This window comes from Canis lupus, chromosome 16 (genome assembly GCF_003254725.2).
Source record: "Canis lupus dingo isolate Sandy chromosome 16, ASM325472v2, whole genome shotgun sequence".
Taxonomy (NCBI): domain Eukaryota; kingdom Metazoa; phylum Chordata; class Mammalia; order Carnivora; family Canidae; genus Canis; species Canis lupus.
Genome location: NC_064258.1, coordinates 48,423,653 through 48,439,923, shown reverse-complemented (window position 1 = coordinate 48,439,923; position 16,271 = coordinate 48,423,653). Strand labels below are relative to the sequence as shown.

Genomic DNA, 16,271 nt, shown 5'->3' with positions numbered 1-16,271 from the left:
TTGGTTGGTCTCCAAGTGCTCTCTAGTGGCCAGATGAACACCACATCTCCCCTGCACAGGAAGTAGGTGGGGACGGGATTTAGCCACAGACCTGTCCTCTTGGAAAGGCAACCTTGAGACCCTTTCTGTTGCAGTTAGCATCTCCTGGCCCCGTGGGAGCATTTTACAAGCAAACTTTGGCTTTTCCAGCTATTGTGTTGCAACCCATGCAACGCTCAGAAGTTATTAAACCCCGCCGTGTGATTTGTATCCTGTGTATTAGAGGCTTATCGAATTAACAGGGAAGCGTTCAGGTTCAAATTAATCCTCGCACGCTTCTGGGAGGTTCGTTAATGAAAGGTGTTTCTACACGGAATACAAAGTATGTTTCGTCTGTCCCTTGATCCGGCGACGCAAACACTCTGTACTGTGCTTCCAAACCACCTTGAACGCGAAAGTCACTGCGTTAGGGAAGGTGATAAGGTTACAGTATCAGGCTTGGTGGAAGGGGATCATTTCTTGAGCACCTGCATAGTCCAGGTGCAGCCCCAAATTTTATTTCTAGCATTCATGTAATCCTCGCACACAAAAATAACCCTCTGACATAGGAATCATTTTGTTCTCCCAGCCGGATAAGGCAGAGGTTGACGCACAGTTTTATAAAGGGCCAGAGAGTAAATCCCACCTGTGCATCTATACACGCCCCCCCCCGCCCCCATTAGAGCGTGGAAGCGGTCACAGACAATATGCAACCAAATGAGAGTGGTTGTATTCCAACAGAACTCTATTTATGGACACTGACATGTGAATTTTATGTAATTCTCACAGGTCTCAAATATTGTGGGTTTGTTTTTTGTTTTGGTTTTGGTTTCATTTCTGCCATTTAAAAAGGTAAAAACCATGGTTAGCGCACGGGCCGTACAAAAACAGGTGGCATCCGAAGACAGTGAGCTGCCCTGTGCACCGGCCAGGGTTCACCGAGTCCTGTGGTCAGGAAACTGAGTCTCAATCTACAAGTGTGTGAGTGGTGGTATCCGTAGCCAAACGAGTCTGTCTGTAGGCTGTGATGAACTGGGTATCATGGGCTATGCCTCCGTTTCTACTACCTCAGACCTCTTCTGCCATCAACAGCAGAGTGAAATTTATTGTTTTGTTTGCTTGCTTAAGAAAAAGAAGAATCAAAAGAAAGCTCCAAGAAACGCCAAGACAAAGAGAAAGGAAGGATAAAATCATTGAGGGAAGCCAAATAGGCATTAAGAAGCATGTCTGGTGCCTTCTTGGAAGACCACTATGTAAGACTTTATGGAAGATTTTCAAATCACAAAGAAGGCAAAAGAACACATTAGAAATTCATGGAAACATGAACAAAAAACTCAAAGGTGTATATCTAATCGCCTTCAGCAGTAAAATACACGTAGCAAGAGTTGCTTCTAGGAGAGAGACCCCTGCCACCCGGCACCCGCCCCAGAAGCACAGGTCTCTTGCCTTCAAAGGTGTCAGGCCTTAACTCATTTGTAGTCTGAACAACAATTTCAAGCCACAAAATCCAGGTAAATAAAATAAAAAGGTACAGTTTCTGGTATTTCTAGAATTTAGATTAAATTCTACCTTGAGGGATCCCTGGGTTGCTCAGCAGTTGAGCACCTGCTTTTGGCCCAGAGCGTGATCCTGGAGTCCCGGGATCGAGTCCTGCATCAGGCTCCCTGCATGGAGCCTGCTTCTCCCTCTGCCTGTGTCTCTGCCTCTCTCTGTGTCTCTCATGAATAAAAAAATAAGATAAAATAAAATAAAATAAAATAAAATAAAATAAAATAAAATAAAATAAAATAAAATAAAGAAACCCAGGTGGGATAAGGAATGCACCCATGAGGAGGGGGAAGGGGGCTAACAGTGACAATGGGAGATTTGTTACTTACTGAACAATTGATCAAATAAGTAAATATATTAAAAATTCTAGGAGCCCGGTTTCTGTTAGAGAAAGGGATGACAAATATGCAGGGAGGAAACTAGATGGACCCTGAATAGCAATTAAAGATGTCACTGTGAACTCATTATTTTAAATCTATAAACAGATAAATTAACACAACAGGAGCCCAGAGTCTGGTGCTTATCACGACCGGGGGGTCCCCACTCCCCGAATCGCCCAGATGACAAAGCTTGAGAATACATGCACACACTGACACCCAGCATTCACCTTTACATCTCTATTAATTTCTACATCCAGTCAAATCAGCGATAATTTAAACATCAAAATAAGTAACGATGGTAACATAGTCCAGCACATTGAGTACAACAGGAAACCATCGGTTCCTACTGCTATAAACCCTTCCATCCATCCTTCCGTTCATTCGTTCATTCATTCATTGAAAGCATGTAGAGATAGAAGGTACTCACATAACTTCAAAGTTATCTTCCCCAAGAATATTTAATCCAAGGGAGGGAAAATGTAACTTTTTTTTTTTTTTTTTTTTTTATGGTGGAGAAGCCCGGCAGACGCCACCTCCCCACGTGTTCCAAGTTAGTATGATCAACAATGGCACAAACCAAATTCACACACTGCTTGAGAAGATTCAAGGATAACATGGCATCACCACTGTGATACTTTTGCCAAAGACGCAGGACCCAGATCTAATAATGATCAAACGCGAACAAACCCAGACAGGGGAACATTCTACAAAGTAAATGGCCTATAATCTTCAGAAAGTGTCAAAGGCACAACATTCCAGGAAAGTCTGAGAAATGTTCTAGATTGATAAAGACGAAAGAGATGTACACTGAATGCAGGGCATAGCTCTGGACTAAATCCTTGGGGCGACTTGAATGGGGTCTAAAGTTTAAATGGGGGATGCCTGGATGGCTCAGTGGTTGAGCATCTGCCTTCGGCCCGGGCGTGATCCCAGAGCCTCAGGATCGAGTCCCACATTGGGCTCCCTGCATGGCACCTGCTTCTCCCTCTGCCTGTGTCTCTGCCTCTCTCTCTTTCTGTGTGTCTCTCATGAATAAACGGGTTAAATCCTTAAGGAAAAAAAAAGTTCAAATATTAAAACTGTCCATGTTAATTTGCTGGCTTAGAGGCTTGATTCTATAGGGGGATGTCTTTGAAGAAATAGACTGAAGTGTTCGAGGGTGGTAGGGCAAAACCTACCCTCAAATGCTTCAGCTTCAGAAAAGAATAATCCTCTGTTCTGTGCTTGAAACTTTTCTGTGAGGTTGAGATTAATCTTAAAAGAGAAAAATAAATAAGATAAAAGTATGCATGGAAACGTAAACGTTTATGTTACGAATAGCCAAGACATTGCTGGAGAAGAACAAGCTGAGAGAAGTTGCTTTACCAGATGTCAACACATATTTAAGTATGGTGATTAAGCTCATGTGATACTTATCAGCACAAAGGGAGATAAATGGGTTAATGGGACAGAAGAGAGAATCCATAAACAGGCTCACTGATAAATAGAGACTTCATAAATTACTAAGTTAGCCCCTGCAAGGGCAGTGGAGGGGGGGGGGCGGAGATAAATAGTGCTGGAATAACTGGAAATCCATGTGGAAAAAATTAAAACTTACGACTACCAAACACATACACAAAGATTAATTCCAGGTGGATTGCAGAACCAAATGTGAAAAGTAAACAATAAAACTTCTAGATCAGTGCTATCCGAAAGAACTTTCTACACTGTCCAGTACATTAGCCACTTGAAACATGATTAGTGCAGCTGGGAAACTGTCTTTAATTTAATTTAATTAAATAATCATATATGGTCAGTGGCTACCATATTAGCACGGATCTAGAAGATAATTCAAGATAATACATTAATAACCCTGTGTCAGAAAAAAAAAATGTCTTAAATAAGATGTGAAGAGTACGAAACGGTTAAGAGAAAGTGATACATTCATTGTACTTAATTAAAACTAAGAACTTCTGGGACATCATGCTAAGTGAAATAAGTCAGTCACAAAAGGGCAAATGCTGTATGATCCCATTCACATGAAGTATCTAAAGTCCTCAAAACCACAGAAACACACAGTAGAGAGGTTGTTGCCAAGAGCTGGGTGGAAAAGAGAGGGTTAGTGTTTAGTGGTTATAGAGTTTCGGTTCTAGACTATGAAAGAGTTCTATTGCACAACAATGTAAATATGCTTAGCACTACTGAACTGTACACTTAAAAATGGTTAAGATGGTAAGTTTAATATTATGTGTTTTTTTTACCACCGTAAAAAAAAAATTAAAAACCTCTGTTCTTCATCAACAGACTGGGAAAGGTAAATTATAGCCAAGAAAAAGCATATTATATAAGTGATAGAGGACTTATATTTAGTATATACAAAGAATTCCTATAAGCCTCTAAGAAAACAATAGTCCAATAGTGAAATGTGCACGAGACTTGCACATTTCACAGAAGATTACACCAAAATGGCTGATGGATCTATATAGCATGTACTCAACCTCATTAGTCATCAGGGAAGTGAAAAGTAAAACTATAATGACAGTGCAGAACTAGGACTCTCACGTGCCCGGTGGTGGGAGTGTCCACTGGTAGAGCCTCTTTAGACAACTGTTTGGCCTTATCTATGAGGTTGAGCATGACCCGGCAAGGCCACTACCAGGCACACACCCACAGAAGCCTGTGCACATGTGCGCCAATAAGCGAGCCTAAGATGTTCATTCTCAGGACACTTGGGTGGCTCAGTGGGTTACCCATCTGCCTTCAGCTTAGGTCATGATGCCTGGGTCCTGGGATACAGCCCCCAGTCGAATCTGCTTCTCCCTCCCACCCCTGCTTGTGTGCTCTGTCTCTCTCTCTCTGTCTCCAATAAATAAATAAAATCTTAAAAGAGATATATAAATAAAATGTTCATCCCCATTCTCATTTGTAATAGTCAAAAAATAGAACACCCCAAGTATCCACCCACAACAAAATGGTAAATAAATCGTGGTCTATTCATACAGCCAAATAAAAATAAATGAGCTGTTGATGCCCATAACCCGGACTGATCTCACAAACATCATCTTGAGCTAAAGGATCTCTGCCGGTTATTCAACTGGCTCCCCACCAGGCTCTGCTACTAGGGGGCACTAGAGGAGGCCCCAAAGGCTGGAAGGTGAAATGCACCTGCTCCCCATACCTCGCCCCTCCACCCCCTCAGGCAGGATCAAGGGTTTCCCCTTTTTGTGTTTAACTGCTCACGGGAAAAGCATCACCTGGCCTCATGGGTGTGAGCTTCACTCCACAGCACCCCACCTCTTGGTCTTCTAAATGGTAATAATAATTCCAACCTGTTTTCTTTGCTCCCCGGTCCTAGAGATGGTAATTGCATCCTGAGGTTGCTTGCTACCTGCGGGCTACCTGGTGTCCCTTTTTGCCTCTTCAAGTCTCCATGCCAGCAATTCTTCTATTAAATGAGATGATCTCTGTTAACATAACTGGTGTAGCTTCTATAATCTGATGCTACCAAACACAAAATAATAGTCTTTCATTCAATTTGTATAGGGTTCAGAAACAGGTAAAACTAGTGGTGTCTTTATAGAGACAGGATGGAGTCGTCCAGGGAGGGGTGTTTCTGGGGAGGTTGACAGCTTTCTGTCCACTAACCTGGATGGTGCTCACACAAGTGTGCTCCCATGTGATAAGTCACTGAGCTATTCATTTACATCCTTGCCTCTTTCTCTGTGTGGCTTGTGCTTCAATAACATTTTTTAAAATTAAACTTCTTTATGTGTAAGAAGAGAGATTCCGGAAATGGGAAAGTGCCAGCCTCTATAGCATTCTTCCTCCTTGTGTGGACCACTGGCAGGCATCAGGACTAAACGAGATTGTCATTTAAAATGCAGAGGACAGGATCCCACCCTCAGAGGCTCTAAGTCAGTAGGTCTGGGATGCCATTCAGAAGCCAGAGCTTCAACTGGCTCTCTGGGAGTGTCTTACACATATGCCAAAGTTGGAGAAGCCTCTTCCTGGAGATCTGATCTGTCTACCAGACGCAGCAACTCCCGCTAAACCTCTAAGAGGCCAAGCATTGGCTTTATTTTATCTCCAAATTCCTGTTCACTGGGAATTTCTCATGTATTTATTTTAATAAGGTTGCAGTGCAAAGGAACAACTCATATATTTGAAATAATGGGACTTCACTAATAACCTGCTTCTTCTGCTGAAGAAAAGACCAGAAGTCTGGAAACCCTCAAGAGATTTAGGTGTAAGATTGATCCAGATGATGGATGATTTGATGGGCCCTTTGAGAATCTGCTATGGAGACTCAAAGCTCACATTTATATGAATTTTATTTCAGAAGTAAGACCTGGCGACGTCTAGGAGAGAGTGATATGCCCCAAATTCTTACTGATCTGTTTAGGATGCTTCGGAATGAGAAGAAGCTAGCAAAAGAGAAGTCAGCAAGAATCAAATTCTTGCACCATTCCTAACAACTCTGGGAACCTGTTCCCATTTCTTCATTTCTGTTCCAATTTCTTCTCTTGAAAAATGACACTAGTATTTGCCCTGCTTTCTTCACAGGGCTGTTCTGAGGCTCAGACAAGACATGGAAAAGCCCATGTGCTTTGAAAAGCATGAACATCATGTATGTTTATTGAACACCTGACGTGGGTTCTGTGTGTAAACAGTCGTCAAATATTTACACAAATACAAGCCATTATTCATAGTCTACGTACAAGGGGTATGAAGCCTGCCTCTTCAGTTGTGACAATAGAAGAAAACAGGTGAAACCAAAAAATACAGAACAACTGAGACTTTTTTTTTTTAAGAGAAAAAAACTTCACAGATAAAAATCATAGACCCCTGGGTATCCCTGGGTAGCTCAGCGGATTTAGCACCTGCCTTTGGCCCAGGGCGTGATCCTGGAGTCCCGGGATCGAGTCCCATGTCGGGCTCCCTGCATGGAGCCTGCTTCTCTCTCTGCCTGTGTCTCTGCCCCTCTCTCTGTGGGTCTCTCATGAATAAGTAAAATCTTAAAAAAAAAAAAAATCACAGACCCATGGGGCAACAAAATGTACAGTAACCACTGTTGCAAGGGCATTTAAGCATTTAAACTCTCCAAGGGGGACTCTGCAGAGAAGAGCTCTGTCAGCAAGCCCCCCTTCTTCCCCCAGGAATGCCAATCCAGGGTCCCTGACCTCTTTGGGCTCCATCCTGTGGTCAACAGCTGCACATTCATACTCACTCTCCTGTCCCTGTGTTTGCTGCTCCCACCACCCGGAAACGTACTCTTATTTCAGCTAATGCATTGGATCTCAATTTAGCTATTGAAAGGCTATTTTGTAATCGATCATTACCAATGATGTCTTTACTACTCTAGATTATTATAAACCATTGTCTACATAATGTGAAAAATCCATTCCAATTCCTCACCTCATGTAGACACAGGCTTCATCGTTAGGCACCAATCCTTTCCATCAAGAGATAGAGCATCATGTACTCCCTCACCCCCCAATTTAGCGCCAACAATTGGCTGACAGGTAGCAATTTTAAATATCTTCATTGCATTGTTCTTGACCAGATTCTGCTTTCCACTATTTTTGGTACTTCTGAGTCTATAATTTTAATATGCTTGAAACTTTGTTTGAAAAACTTAGAGTAAGTTTTCTTCTAAAATGTTCGTATGCTGTTATGGGAAGTATTATTTTAACATAGCCAAAGCTAATTGCTTCGTGCATTGAACAGAAGGTGAAGCAAACAGATCTCACACAGCTTCAAAAGAATTTGAATAACATTTTTGAATTCAGACCTGCATGATCAACTGAGATATTAACGAAAACTCTACCAGGATTTTTCTCTGATAATAACAGATATTGTATCGAATTCATTAGCACTTGAGTCATCAAATAGAAGATTATGTCGGGGAAAATAATGAGTTTAGTGATCACATGAAAACCAGTTTGACATATGCTAGGTCTTATTTTTAGTATCAAGGCTCGAAGGCAAAGAGAATATTAATAGACGTGTGTGTACTTTTATTCATCATAAAGTGATATAATTGTTGAGCTCACCAAAGCTTTCTGTTTCCAGAAGAGAGTAAATATTCTAGGTGCGACTCAAAAATAATAAGATTGATTGTTGTGGAGTCTGTCTCATTATGTTAAAATAAAATTCTATGTCCTCTTAAAGTGGTTGATCTTTTTCTATGATTCAACAGCCTTACAAAAAAAAATGACATATTAGTTGTTACCATACAAGTTTTACTTTATTTTCACCATTTGGAATCTTGAAATATATTTTGTCCATTGGCCAACCAGAGCTCCCTTGTTTCTCCCCCACACTGGCCAACCATAGGCTCTACATTTTTTCAGTTAAACCTGCTCTCTAGAAATTATAAAATGAATAATGCAATTGGCATATATTAGAAACATCTTAAATATTTGGAAACCCCTTACATATTTGGAAACACTACCACACCACCACCACCATCGTCATCATCGCTAAGATTTACTGCCTACTTCACATATATTGTATCAGTTAAATATCATAACAACTCAGGACAAATATATCCATTTCACTGGTTAGAAAACTGAGATTATAGAAATTAAGTAACTCACCCAAAGTCATACAGATAGTTAATCGTGAAGTCAGAAGCTAAACCCAAGCATTTTGACTCTGGAGCCTGCCATGATGCTAGGCTGCCTTGGTTTCTACATTATGCTGTGATCAAAAAGGGATGGACATAGAATACATAAATATATTGGGATACTAATGGGAAAGAATCCGGTATTTCAACAATATTTAATAGAATGAGAAGTTTTCATCATATCTTAAAGAGAAGAGAAAATTTCTTGAATACTCACACTTTGCCTAACATTGTGGTAAATTGCTATATATTCATTATCTCACTTAATCCTCATGTGAACATTCCATCTACTCTTATCTCCATGTTAAGAATGTGGAGACTGAGGGATGCCTGGGTGTTCAGTGGTTGGGTGTCTGCCTTAGGCCCAGGGCGTCATCCTGCAGTTTCAGGAGTCCCATATCCAGCTCCCTGTGTGGAGCCTGCCTCTCCTTCTGCCTCATTCTCTACCTCTCTGTCTCTCTCTGTGTCTCTCATGAATAAATAAATAAAATCTTAAAAAAAAAAAAAAAGAATGTGGCTCCAGAGTCCATGTACACAAGCACTGTGCCATGCTGATTTTAGGACAGAAAATCATATAAGCTGTATGATGTCTGTTTGGGTGATGAATGCACATACACATATATATGTATGTACACAAGTAGGAAGAAAAAAAAGACCAGAAGATATACACAAAATATTTAAAAGTGATTATCACCAAGAGTTGGTTTCTTTGCTGTTGAGTTTAATAAGTTCTTTATAGATATAGATCTTGGGTACTAGTCCTTTATCTGATACGTCATTTGCAAATATCTTCTCCCATTCTGTAGGTTGTCTTTTAGTTTTGTTGACTGTTTCCTTTGCGGTGCAAAAGCTTCTAATCTTGATGAAGTCCCAATAGTTCATTTTTGCTTTTGTTTCTTTTGCCTTCGTGGATGTATCTTATAAGAAGTTACTGTGGCCAAGTTCAAAAAGGGTGTTGCCTGTGTTGTCCTCTAGGATTTTGATGGAATCTTGTCTCACATTTAGATCCTTCATCCATTTTGAGTTTTTCTTTGTGTTTGGTGTAAGAGAATGGTCCAGTTTCATTCTTCTGCATGTGGATGTCCAATTTTCCCAGCACCATTTATTGAAGAGATTGTCCTTTTTCCAGTGGATAGTCTTTCCTGATTTGTTGAATATTAGTTGACCATAGAGTTGAGGGTCCACTTCTGGATTCTCTATTCTGTTCCATTGATCTATGAGTCTGTTTTTGTGCCAGGACCACACTGTCTTCATGACCACAGCTTTGTAGTACCACCTGAAATCTGGCATTGTGATGCCCCCTGCTATGGTTTTCTTTTTAAATATTCCCCTGGCTATTTGGGGTCTTTTCTGAATCCACACAAATCTTAAGATGGTTTGTTCCAACTCTCTGAAGAAAGTCCATGATATTTTGATAGGGATTGCATTGAGCGTGTAAATTGCCCGAGGTAGCATTGACATTTTCACAATATTAATTCTTCCAATCAATGAGCATGGAGTATTTTTCCATCTCTTTGTGTCTTCCTCAATTTCCTTCAGAAGTGTTCTGTAGTTTTTAGGGTATAGATCCTTTACCTCTTTGGTTAGGTTGATTCCTAGGTATCTTTTGCTTTTGGGTGCAATTGTAAATGGGATTGATTCCTTAATTTCTCTTTCTTCAGTCCCATTTTTAGTGTATAGAAATGCCACTGACTTCTGAGCATTGATTTTGTCTGCTGCCACACTGCTGAATTGCTGTATGAGTTCTAGCAATCTTGGTGTGGAGTCTTTTAGGTTTTCTATGCACAGTATCATGTCACCTGCGAAGAGGGAGAGTTTGACTTCTTTGCCGATTTGAATGCCTTTTATTTCTTCTTGTTGCCCGATTGCTGAGGCTAGGGCTTCTAGTACTATGTTGAATAGCAGTGGTGAGAGTGGACATCCCTGTCTTGTTCCTGATCTCAGGGGAAAGGCTCCCAGTGTTTCCCCATTGAGAATGATATTTGCTGTGGGCTACTCGTAGATGGCTTTTAAGATGTTGAGGAATGTTCCTTATCCCTACATTCTCAAGAGTTTTTTTTTTAATATTTTATTTATTTATTCATGAGAGACACACAGAGAGAGAGGCAAAGACACAGGCAGCGGGAGGAGCAGGCTCCATGAAGGAAGCCCGATGTGGGACTTGATCCCAGGACTCCAGGATCACGCCCTGGGACGAAGGCAGGTGCCAAACCGCTGAGCCACCCAGGGATCCCCCATTCTCAAGAGTTTTGATCAGCAACGGATACTGTATTTTGTCAAATGCTTTCTGCATCTATTGAGAGGATCCTATGGTTCTTGTTTTTTCTCTTGCTGACCTGATGAATCACATTGATTGCTTTAGGAGTGTTGAACCAGCCTTGCATCCCGGGGATAAATCCCACTTGTTCATGGTGAATAATCTTTATTTACTGTTGTATCCTATTGGCTAGTATCTTGTTGAGAACGTAAGTCTGTGGGAGAGAGGACTGTTTCTGATTCTTTCTTTTGAGGTGACATTTTCCTTCTAGTCATTTTGCTCAATACGGAGTGGCCAAAAACAAGTTGTACTGGAAAAAGGAGAAAAAGAGAGAAAAAAAAAAGATGAAGAAAAAAGAAGAGAAAAGGGGGTGGGGAAACAACAGATACAGAAAAAAACAAAAAACAAAAAACAAAAAACAAGGGAGAGTATCGTTGATTCTATATACTATAAATCCCTCCACTTCCCCCTGGAACTTTCCAGTGCTGCTTGGTCAATTACTTGCTTTTCCCCTGGCCTTGTAGGTGGCCTCTGGGGGAGGGGCCTGCTGTGCTGATTCTCAGGTGTGTGCACCTGGGGGGGCTGCCCAGCCCTCTGCCAGGTGCACGTCTCAGTGGGATTGTTTATCCTGTGAGGCCCCTGCTCAGTCCCAGGTACAGGGTGACACCAGGGGGGACAACCACAGTGGCGGTGGCCAGCTGTCCAGCCCTGGACTCAGCTCCCGCAGTAACCACCCCAGCTCCCGTACAGGGGCCTGGGTGCTCCGGGGTGGGGCTGCCGGTCTGCACAGCTCGGGGCTACCCGGCAGCAGGAGCGACCTGGCTGTCCTGTGTCCTCCCGGCCTCTGCCTGGCCCGGGGGGCACCAGACCCTCAGCTGTGTCCCCCGATGCCCTGGGCTCCGGGCCTGCGACACTGTGAATGGACCTAAAGTACCACGATGTATCATTTAAAAGCATCAGAGTCAATTTTGTGTGAAGCTAACTTATCCTTTATTACAATAAAACTCTATAAGCCATTATACAGGTTAAAGAAAAACTCAAAATATAGAAACAGTAAAATGACAGGGGAGGGCAAGTCTCCACTGGGCTGCAGCCATCACCAGCCCCGCGGTGGGAGCTGGGGCGGGCTCCCGAGGTGGTCAGGGGGCTGCGCAGGGGTCGAAGCCAGTTGTTCCGGAGTCAGGTGGCAGCTCTGGCCCTCTGGGGACCCCGAATGCAGGCGCCGGGGCCTACTCCTCCGGGGTGGCCGCGGGTGCAGGGGGCTCCTCCTCATCGGGGCGGGGAATCATAGGTTCGACCAGCACGTGCACCACCTTCGCCTCAGGAGCCAGCATCTCGGCCTTGACCAGGTCCTCCTCTCCGGCACCCAGGTCCAGCTCGATTAGCTCAGGCCCTGAAGCAGCAGGCCACACAGCCAGAGCTGGGGCGGGCTCCTGGGGTGGCTCAACGGGTGGCTCCGGCCCCGAGGCCGGTTGCTCCATCGAGTTAGGAGGCGGCTCGGGCACATCCACGACCTCCAGAGCAGGGGCTGGCGCCTGCTCCTCCCCCAGGGCTCCCAGGGGTGCAGGCGGCTCCCCCAGGGCGGAGCGGTGAACTTCAGCAGTGACCACTACCTGCAGGGGCTCCGCCTCCCCAGCGGGCACCGCAGCGCGGGCCGAGCCCTCAGCCCAGGCAGCCAGGACGGCCTCGATGCCCCCAGGCCCCGACGGGGCAGCAGGCCCCGCGGTCGGAGCTGGGGCGGCCTCCAGGGCGGATTCAGGGTGTTTTGCTCCGGCCGAAGCTGTGGATCCAAGAAGACAAAAAGTAGCACCACCAGGACGGACTGTCCACGTCCCTCCCAAGTCAAGGCCACTCTTCCCACCGCTCCCCGTGTGTGAGGGCAGGAGCCCTGGGAGGTGTCCCCAGGCTGCAGCCCGTGGGTGGGGTGTGAGCCCACCCCCTGCTCCCGGCCCAGCTGCACGTTGGCTGGATCCGCGGGCACCCCTGTCCCCAGCTCGGCCACCCCCAGGCCTCCTCACCCCCAGCCTCTGGCTCTGCTGCATGGAGGCGTCTGAACTGCCTCAGGTGACGCAGGGCCCGGACTTCCACGTCTGAGCCTGGCATGTGCTGTCTTAGGAATTCCAGAAGCTTCCTCAGGGAGGGAAATTCTGGGAGCTGACAAAAGTCCTCCCGGTAGTAATCCAGCCATATTTTCAACATGTAGCAGATGGCCCTGGGGAGGGACAGGCGGGCACAGGCGTCAGAAGACAGGGCTCTGTCACATGCAGGTGTCCCGGGGAAGCCCTGCAGGACCCGGGGCCTGGGCCTCCCGCGCGGGGTGTAGGCGGCCAGTCCTGCTCCTCATCCCCCTGCCACCTGGCGGTCCTGCCTGCCACAGGCCTGCTCCCCGAGGAGGGGCTGGCACGTAGCCTCTGTGCGGGGAGCCCAGGCCCAGCGGGGTGACCATCAGCGTCTCTCCTGGGGAAGCCGGGCTCCCTCCTCAGCCTGGTCACTGCCCACCTGCCCCTTGAGTCCACCGGCAGGCGTCGGGGGACTGGGGGCGTCTGGCCTGTCATTGCCCTCACTGCACACACTGTCACTCTGGGAAGCTCCAAGCCAGGAGGGCTCGGGCTCTGTGTCCTGCCAGGCCTTGCCAGGAGCCACCCGGGACCGCCACCTTCCCTCCTGTGGCTCTGTGCTGCCTCCCTCCCGAGGGGCCCCCGGGGGTGTCCTTCCACTGACTCTAATCTCGCTTCTCCCACGGGGCGGGGGCCACCTGGTCCGGGAGCCCTCACCGGCCCTCCTGAGCACCTGCTGTGCCCCCGGGTCCAGGTGCCACCAGATTGGGGAGTGCGATGCTCCCCACCCCCTCTGCTCTGGGCCCCAGGTGTGGGGCAGAGAGAGGGTTGGGGGGGGATGGAGGTCTCCTTAGGGGTCCCAGTGCTCTCCCACCAAGCCCGCACCCCATCTACCGCTCTCCTTCAGTCTTTTCCTGAAGGGCCCTTAGACCTTTACTGTGTCATGGGAATTGCAGATGTGTGGGGTGAGGGTGCAGCCCCCCCCCCCCCGCCCCACAGCCCCCTCGCTGCCCTCCTGGAGAGGGAAGGCCCTCCTGCAGGAGCCGGAGTCACTCACAGTTTCCAGCGCTGCAGGTCCGCGTCGTTATCACCACATGCAGCTACGATGCACCCATATCTAGAGGAGGGCGGGGGCATCCCATGAATCGTGCTGGGGACGCGCCTTCTCATCATGGGGGCTGTCACCCTCTGACCCCGACTAGGCCGGAGCCCCGGGGGCCGTCAGCTCTTGCGTGGGGCCACGGGCAGATCCCGGAGAAGCGCCCGCACCTGCCGGGTCCTCCTGAAGGCTTGAGCATGAAAGGGCTCCAGCCAGGCCCATGGCCCATATCCGAGTGGTCCTGGGGCGTCCCGGGTCCCCCCAGGCTGGTTGCCCCAGGACACAGACCCCCGATGGACTCTCAAACCTCCCTTTCAATGGGGAAACAGGCCGCTCAGGACCCTGGTGACGGGGGGAGGAGGCCCAGGCCTCGTCACGGGGAGGAGTGACATAGCTGCCCTCCAGGACCCTGCTAGGCCCTGGGGGACCCTGCTCCAGGTGGGGGAGCAGCCCGAGGCCGGGAAGCTCACGCCATCCCCAGCCTCCCCAGCAGCAGGTGGCCCAGCCCTGGGCTGCGGAGGGGCAGGTGCTCACTCGGTGAACAGCAGGTCCAGCACCTCGTCTGTGGTGGCAAATCCACGGTAATCATACAAAAAGGTGAAAATGGAGATGACCTCCCTGCGCTGCAAGGCGGGCAGCAGTTGTCGGACTTCGAGCTCCAGCAGGTCCGTCCGGCTGAGATTGGCCGGGACGATCCGATGCCCCATCCAGGCAGAGGCCACTGCACCCTGAGGTGGGACAGAGGGGACGTGCAGCCTGCAGGGAGCCGCCCGGAGGCCTGGGATCCCGCCCTGGCAGGCCCCGCGCTGGGGGCCCCGTGGGTTTGAGGAGCTGGGGCTCCCTCTCCCGCTCAAGCTCCCTGCCTGTCTCTTACACAAACAGGACTAACTATCCAATAAAGAAACAATCTCAGAGGATAAATGTTCAAAATATTTGGGTCAATCCAAGGACCTCAAGAGACACAGAGAGACAGAGACCGAGAGAGGCAGCCGCACAGACAGAGGGAGAAGCAGCCCCGTGCAGGGAGCCCAGGCGGGGCTCGATCCCGGGCCTGCGGGGTCAGGGCCTGGGGGAAGGCAGGCGCTAACCCCCGGGCGACCAGGCCTCCCCTGAGGGCTCTATTCTGATGTTCCCACACATCTGTGCGCAGGGACTCTGCATCTGGCCCAGGCAGAGGCAGGGCCATGGGGGCAGGTGTGGGGAGGGGGGGATCCAGACTCATGTGGGAGCAGGAGTGTAGGGGGAGCCCAGCCCCTGCACTCACCCTGAGCCCGCGCTGGCCTCCGTTAGCTGCGCAGGGCACCTCCCTGCTCCTGGAGGCGGTGGGGCAGATGACCCCTTCCTCCTGCTCGCACCCCACGACCCGGGTGCAGCTCTGTGGAGACAGTGCCCGGCAGCCAGGCAGGAGGCCTCAGCGCCCGGTCTGGCCCCCTCGGCTGGGCCGCACCCCCAGCTGCCTCCACCCAGACACACCACAGTGCAGGCGGCACCCACCGCCCCCGGGGACACCAAAGGGATGTGGCTGCAGGGCCTTGGGGTGACTCCGGGGCGAGTAGAGGACCTCAGGAACCCTGTTTGCCCCCTGCCCACCATGACATCAGGGTGACCCTGAAGGGATCCCCGGGAAACCTGCCGCCCTGCAGGGTCCCCCAGCCTGCATGGGACCTGCTCACACATCCCTGGTTCCCTGAACCTGAGGAGGAGGGGATGGGGCTCCCAGGATGGTGGCACAGGGGGCCTGCCCTGGCCTGCGCTGTGTTACCGGAAGGCGCCTCCTGATAAAGGCCCAGATGCGTTGGTATTTATTCTGGAGCCAATGCCTACAGCATTGGAACAAGCCGCACCCCTGGGGTTCCTGGGAGCCAGAGCCCCCAGAGGTGAGAAGGCAGCAAGAGAACATCTTCTAGTAGCAGATGTCTCCAGCCAAGTGAGCCTGAGCTGGGGCTGCACTGGATGCGGGTGCCTGGTTACGGGGGTTCCAAGTATTGTTGGGCTCTGTGACACGGCAGTGACCTCACTCCCTGGGACCCCCTCCCTGACCCACTCCTGGAGGAAGCTGCAGGGGCAGGGCTCGGGGCTGCAGACGCCCCCCCGCCTCCCTGCAGGCAATGGCCTGTGCACACAGTGACACACCCGCACCCCCATCCACAGGCCCCAGGGAAGGTCTCTGTGCAGCCAGGGACCCAGCCTGGACACACGCCTGGGTTCAGACACAACTTTCCATTCTTCCCCGGTTTGACCCCAGAGAAGCCGTTGTGCCCATTGGGGATGGTGTGCGTCTTGCCTGTGGGACTGGGATTATGCT

The 16,271-nt window shown here is 48.5% G+C and overlaps 1 protein-coding gene across 1 annotated transcript; it reads right to left on the bottom strand.

Moving 5' to 3' along the window:
• Positions 1 to 11,776: 11,776 nt before the first annotated feature.
• Positions 11,777 to 15,923, bottom strand: LOC112675253 (ral guanine nucleotide dissociation stimulator-like). Its single transcript, XM_025471855.3, has 6 exons — positions 15,729 to 15,923; positions 15,231 to 15,341; positions 14,501 to 14,694; positions 13,925 to 13,984; positions 12,829 to 13,022; positions 11,777 to 12,590 (listed from the first exon to the last, which is right to left on the bottom strand). The coding sequence occupies exons 1-6, from the start codon at positions 15,864 to 15,866 to the stop codon at positions 12,040 to 12,042; spliced, it is 1,248 nt and encodes a 415-aa protein (XP_025327640.1). The 5' UTR covers positions 15,867 to 15,923; the 3' UTR covers positions 11,777 to 12,039.
• Positions 15,924 to 16,271: the final 348 nt, after the last annotated feature.

Bases quoted from the DNA above. Each gene is read 5' to 3' on its own strand.
- LOC112675253 (XM_025471855.3), bottom strand. From the start codon at position 15,866: ATGTTCTCTTGCTGCCTTCTCACCTCTGGGGGCTCTGGCTCCCAGGAA. The intron at 14,695-15,230 runs GTGAGTGCAGGG...GTCCCACCTCAG, and splicing joins GAGGCCAGCGCGGGCTCAGG to GGTGCAGTGGCCTCTGCCTG. The intron at 13,023-13,924 runs GTGAGTGACTCC...GTCCCTCCCCAG, and splicing joins GACCTGCAGCGCTGGAAACT to GGCCATCTGCTACATGTTGA.